Source organism: Fusarium odoratissimum (assembly GCF_000260195.1).
Source record: "Fusarium odoratissimum NRRL 54006 unplaced genomic scaffold supercont1.9, whole genome shotgun sequence".
Classification (NCBI taxonomy): domain Eukaryota; kingdom Fungi; phylum Ascomycota; class Sordariomycetes; order Hypocreales; family Nectriaceae; genus Fusarium; species Fusarium odoratissimum.
The window spans coordinates 267690-273689 of record NW_022158695.1 but is presented as its reverse complement, the minus strand read 5'-3'; the positions used below and the strand labels follow the sequence as shown (position 1 = coordinate 273689).

The following is a 6000-nucleotide window of genomic DNA, read 5'->3' as shown; positions in this document are numbered from 1 at the left end:
AATTAAAACTTGAGGACCTTTGTACTCAGTTTCATCTAAATATTCACTGACTAAATTTTTATTTAATATAAAAAATGTGGTGTTGAGATAATTAGTTAATTGATCATGATATCCGGTTCTTGGTGTTTTGGTCGGGGTGGCCGGTCTGTGGGGGTGGCCAGTCTTTGGGTGACGGACGTTATAAGAAAAGCTGCTACGCCCGGAGGATTGCCTGTTTTGGGGCGAGATGCGATGGAGGGCTTGTCATTGAGGGTCCCCCAGTGCTTGTTATGTATCATCAGCAGGACAAGAAAGATTGAGAGATGGGAAAGGGCTTGTCATAGTACGGTCTTGGCTGTTTGTGCGGTAGCCCGTTTTCAGGTCAAGTGTGATTGGGTTTTACAGGCTCCCTTGCCTCGAGAAATAACGGAGAAATTGTGAATTAAAGTGTGATCTTGGATTGTGGAATTTGATCGTTACACCACCGCCTTGTGTGTTGCATGGGTTGAGCCTCGAAGCGAGCATTGGCAATGGATCCATTGTTTGCATTATCATGTAGCATTGACGAGTGACCAACGTAACTCGTCTGGTATACATAAGTACGCTGTCCTACTATTGCAGTATTGCTAGGAAACACAAGAGGTCGGACTATCGGTCTCTCACTTACACCAGCAAGGCTCCCCTCCCTACCGCAAGCCACACCTCCTTTTTAAATCAGATACAGTAAATAGTGTCCTTGTCCATCAAGCCCAATCTAAATGCGTCGTCAATACCTAAAACAACACCTTAATTATTCTCCTCTCGATCTTCTTTTCCCTTCGAGACACACTCGATTCAACGCTACTCAGTCCTCCCCCGCGTTCTCCCCCACCCCCGCATCAACTCTCACGTCCCGAGCCAATAACGGCTCAAAGAGCGACCTTGGATGCCGAGGCTCCTCTCCAATTTCGACTCTAGAGGTCAAGCTTAAGTTCCGAACCTGAATTCCTAGTCTCTCGTTGGGCGCTTTCGCCGCGGCGCTAATTTATGGTTGTTTTGACCTGGGCTCATCACTGAGCTGTCACCGTCGAGGGCTTGCAGTAGAGCAGACACACAGAAAATATCCAGGGCTAGCATGGTTGAGGCAGTGATTTCTTTTTGTGGCAATTCTTGCGGGTCGTTGGCTTGGCTGTCGGCACGCACCGAAGATATCCAGTGATATCCTTTCACAGTTCTAGATTCCAGTAGTCAAAATGTGTCATTCAACGCTTTGCCAATTCTCCCTATACCATACTCTAGCTGAACCATCAAGAATGTCCATATCTCGGACACTGCCCGAATCCTTACACGCGTCATCTCATCATGTCGTTCTCTCTCATGTACCGTCCCAGACCAGTTTGCGCCTCGGTATCTCATCCACGCCGTAAACATTACCAAAAAAGATCAAATCCAAGCCAGAACGTCCCGTCCACACCTTCAGTATCCCGTCTCGTACCCTGTCTATTCATTTCGAAGGATTTGTGCAACCTTCGGCGTTCACGCAATCCTCCAATTCATTTTACCTGCGGCGGCCAAGCACCGAGTCCTATAATCTTATTTGCTTGTTCCTGACCGAACCTCGGCTCAGGTTCAACGAAACGCGGATGACACAGTCGAGAAGGACTTCTTGATGTTGTGCCAGATTAACGCAGCGGTACCAACAACCGCAAAGATCTGAAGAATCTCCCAAGGCTTTCGAGTCTTGACCTCGGTCTCGATGTAGTCGATCTTGCTACCAGCCATACGAGGGAAGCGACCGGTTGTCAGGTACTCTTCCATGAGTGCATCCTTCTTATACCACTCCTCACGCAACCAGAGCTCAAAGGCCTTCTGGTCGTGAAGGGGCATATCGCTGACTTTGAAGCGGCGCCAGTGGAAATTGACCGACTTAGGGGCGCGACCTTGAAAATAGGTGCTCACCAAACCAAAATACTCCTCACCGAATCCACCTCGGCTAGACGCGTCGGTCAGTCGACAGTTACAATGCTGTGTAACGGGGCTTCGGGTTACAACTTACGGAATTCCCTCATATGCAACCGTGCAGTCGTAGACGTAGTCGATGCTTCCCTTGAGCTCGTTCAGACAAAAGAACATACCAGTACTCCGTGGAAGCATGACATGGTCTGGATCCTTGAGGTCGTTTTTGGCAGCCCAGCCGGCCGACTTTCTACGCCCATTATTGGAAAGATTCGTGCCTTCGGGGAACAAGAGCAGCCACATGGGGTCCATATACGACTTTCCATTAGGATCAACCTTGCGTTGCTTGAGTTTGTTGAGACGGTAGGCCAGGCGGGGCTGATCCGAGGCCATCTTTCGTGACATGAAGATGAATCCGTAGAAGCGCATTCCCCAACCAATGAGAGGGATATGCTTGAGAGACTCCTTGAGAATGATGTAGATATGCCCATGCATGCTAGGGGAATTAGCGTAAGCAATCCACCACAGATATAGCCAGTCAGTATAGATCTGCGCAAGGGTTAGTTTCTATCAACCTCGTGAAAAGCAAGTCACCGTACTTGATGGTTGGCAATCATCACCAAACGCTCAGGGAACTCGAACTGAACTCCCCCATCGGGCCGCAACTTGATCTGACCAGCGACCGACTCGTCACCGCTGATTCGGATGGTAGTCGGGCCCCAGATTTGGGTCATGGAAGTTGTCGTAAGACAAAAAGATTGTTTCGTCATAGCCATGTAAGCGTAGTACCAGTCACGATTGACGAAGTACAAGGGAGCGCCGACAAGCTGGGTAAGGAAAATGCTACCACCATGTTAGTTGCCTGTACCTGTTGAGGGGCTCTTCGTTCATACATCATGCAACATGTGTTGAAGTATAGGGCGAACAAGGAGCCGCGCACAATCTGCATCAGAGTTCCATAGCTTTCTTTCCCCGAAGGATGCTCCTCTTTTGGTTTGGGCTTCTGCTTCTCTGCTAAAGACTTCTCTGCGAGACCAGCAAGTAGCTCCGGCGAAGGGATCACCGTCTCCGGTGGGCCATCGGTTTTGGTGTCAGCCATGGCGGTGTCTCTGTTCGTTTGTGTTGGTTCCCAGATGTTGTTATATGCTCTTTACGAGGTATTACGTCGACCAAAACTAAATAAACGAAGAGGCGCCCTCTGGACTGTTATATCTCGTGTCTGCCTTGTTCACGCCGTTCGAGCTAAGAGAATGCGAGGGGTCGCGTGGCACAGTCTACACAGTTAGAGACAGAAACCTGAACCTCCAGCCTCGTGGCGTAGAAATAAGGAGAGAAAAATACACAGTCTATCGAAGCTCAAGATGAAGAAATCTGACGAGGCTGCGAGACATTGTGCATGTGATTCAAGGTCAAAAGTCCAAGGTTAAGCTCAGCTCGAGCTTACCTTATTGCTCTGACGTGCCTGTGTGTGGTTAGCTGTTAGCGCAGGTGACATCAGGCGGATGCGTCGGAGGGCGGAGGTCCTATGACGCCTAAAGACGGTGCACGGTGTTTTACAGATGCCGATCAGATTTGGCCAATGAGAAGCTACGAATATGAGATCACTTGGCATAAAGTTGTTGGATCTGCATCCTATAGAAGCTATCGCGGGAAAGATAAGACACTTTGACAGGTCATACGCAGATTCCAGCTGATCGGGGGCTTCTGCTCTCAAGGCTTTTAAAGTTTGAGTCAATCTTCAGGGTCTTGACACTGTCAAATGGTCCCTTGCAGCGAAAAGTTTTTCTTTTCGTTCTCAAGTCGAATGTTGGAACAGGAAGGCGGTGAAGATCAGCCCACCTCTAGCTCCTCATCGTATTCTGCCAAAGCCGTCGCAAAGCCGCATGGGGCATCACAGTAGCTCCCGTCCTCGGCGTCATCTGTAGGCAGATTTAATCAGCCTCAACGGTTTCTTTTCTTTTCACATGCCATGCCGAATTCCTGGCACCATGTCTAGAAGGTCCCTCTTACGAGGCCTGACCCTCTTGAGGCCCAATAGTAATCAACTACCAACATGTCGCTTTCTGACTCGGCCATCATCATTCACTCTGGCACCACAAACATGCCGTCTTCTATCGACAACCTCGACTCATCAAACATCCGAGATTCGCAGCATTGCAGAACTTCCGAATAGAATAAGCCCACGCTATCTCCAAAGCACAAAGCCCGGGTCGTCGCTGTTATCGCTGAACTGGCCCGAACCTCCTCGAAATCTCCTTATCATCCACAAGCTATACTCAGATGCCGTTGTCGAGGCTGTTGTCAAATTCTCGAACTACCTCCATAATGAATATCCAGAAGTCAACCTCGTGTTTGAGCCACGCATCGCCCAATCGCTAAAAGATCGTCTCGATTTTCCCATTTATGCTTCGGACTCTCGATCCAATATGGCAGACAAGATTGACATCATTGCAACTTTCGGAGGAGACGGTACTGTCCTACGAGCTGCAAGTCTCTACAAGCTCCATGGTTCTGTTCCTCCGATTCTATCGTTCAGCATGGGAACACTAGGCTTCCTTGGCGAATGGGATTTCAGAGAGTACAAAAAAGCTTGGAGGGAGACGTTTATGAGTGGCAGTGACGTTGCTACCCGTGAGGCCAACTACCCCCGAGGTGATTGGGACAAGACAAGTCCAGTGTCATACACAGCATGGGAAAGGCATAGAGGCAAAAGCATGGGAGCACAACGAGCATCGAAGGTGTTACTCCGTCATCGCATCAAGGCTGATGTGTTTGACCCGTCTGGTAACAACATCAATCATTGGTTGTCAGATACTTTGTCAAGCGAGGCGAAGACGGGGGCTAAGGCTCTAGCGGTGCCTCACGAGCCATCACCATCGCTGAGAGCTATCAACGAGATCTCGGTGCATCGGGGTTCTCATCCCCACCTGGCTATCATTGACATCTACCAGAATGGTCACTTTCTTACAGAGACCACTGCTGATGGTATCTTGATCAGCACCCCCACAGGCTCAACGGCATACAGTCTAAGTGCAGGGGGGCCAATTGTCCATCCGCTTGTCAAATCTCTCCTCATTACACCCATCAGTCCTTGCAGTCTAAGTTTCCGATCCCTGGTGCTCCCGCTAGACACCAAAGTCACCTTACGAATGAGTCGCAAGAATCGTGGCCGTGAGCTTGACCTCAGCATTGATGGCAAGAGGTGTGTGGGAGTATCGCCAGGGACAGAGATTCGGGTAGAAGGCGAATTTGTTGGACGAGCCGGTCCAGGAGAGGAGTGGCATGGCGGTGTACCATGTATGATCAGGACTGAGGATGATGACCCTTGGGTGGGTGGCTTGACTGGCCTACTCAAGTTCAATCATCCTTTTGGACGAGAACCTGGTGGGGATGAGTATGCCGATTAGGCAGTTGGCGAGATTTATATGTATATGGATGGATGCATATGGAGACGATCCTATTTGATACCCATACGTTTGGATAATAATGAAGTCATGAGGAGAGCCAGCACTCTTAGGGTGCGGTAAGAATTCGAAATGCTTCTACAAAGCAAGATTAAGGCTACCAATAAGCTTATAGACAACTTTAAACGAATACCAGAGTAGGCAGGTCACTGGCTTGTTGTTGAATGTCTTACTCCATGCTCAGTGTTCCGTAACACAGATGCAATTCGGGCTCTCTGTTCTTGAGCTGCTTGGGCCGAGCTTTCAACACGAGATAGAATAAGATGATGACAGGCTTATGGCTGAAAGCCGCAGCCAATTCAGCAAGATGGCGCGCAGCAGTAAGCGGCAGGAATCCTACAAAACTCCGGATCGGCCGAGTGGTGAAGCCATGGGTGGTCGGTCCGCGGACGTGGATTCAGCCACTCAGCGTGAGCAACTACCCTTTTCAGAGGCAACAGTGATCCAAGATGGATTCACTGCGCGCTGACAGATGGCAGTGCATAAACCGAAGCAGAAGATCTTTGTCGATGGTCCACAACAGCTGACAAGTGGCTCAGATACGTGGCAGAACAATGCATCATCTGTCTTACGGATACTTAGCGAGGGCAGCTTCAAACAATACGAGTATCTAAGCGCTCTT

General features: G+C 49.4%; 3 protein-coding genes across 3 annotated transcripts; 2 read left to right on the top strand and 1 right to left on the bottom strand.

Annotated features, from left to right (window-relative positions):
- Positions 1-1094: 1094 nt before the first annotated feature.
- On the bottom strand, positions 1095-3408 carry FOIG_06453 (acetyltransferase). The gene is made up of 4 exons (XM_031205528.1): positions 2808-3408; positions 2514-2757; positions 2015-2463; positions 1095-1951 (listed from the first exon to the last, which is right to left on the bottom strand). Exons 1-4 carry the CDS (start codon positions 3011-3013, stop codon positions 1588-1590), a joined length of 1263 nt encoding a protein of 420 aa, XP_031064252.1. The 5' UTR covers positions 3014-3408; the 3' UTR covers positions 1095-1587.
- A 299-nt stretch (positions 3409-3707) lies between these two features.
- FOIG_06452 (NAD+ kinase) lies at positions 3708-5547 on the top strand. Its single transcript, XM_031205527.1, has one exon. It carries the CDS (start codon positions 3879-3881, stop codon positions 5319-5321), a length of 1443 nt encoding a protein of 480 aa, XP_031064251.1. The 5' UTR covers positions 3708-3878; the 3' UTR covers positions 5322-5547.
- A 138-nt stretch (positions 5548-5685) lies between these two features.
- On the top strand, positions 5686-5847 carry FOIG_06451 (uncharacterized protein; the record flags this gene model as incomplete). Its single annotated transcript, XM_031205526.1, has 1 exon — positions 5686-5847. The coding sequence occupies one exon, from the start codon at positions 5686-5688 to the stop codon at positions 5845-5847; it is 162 nt and encodes a 53-aa protein (XP_031064250.1).
- Positions 5848-6000: the final 153 nt, after the last annotated feature.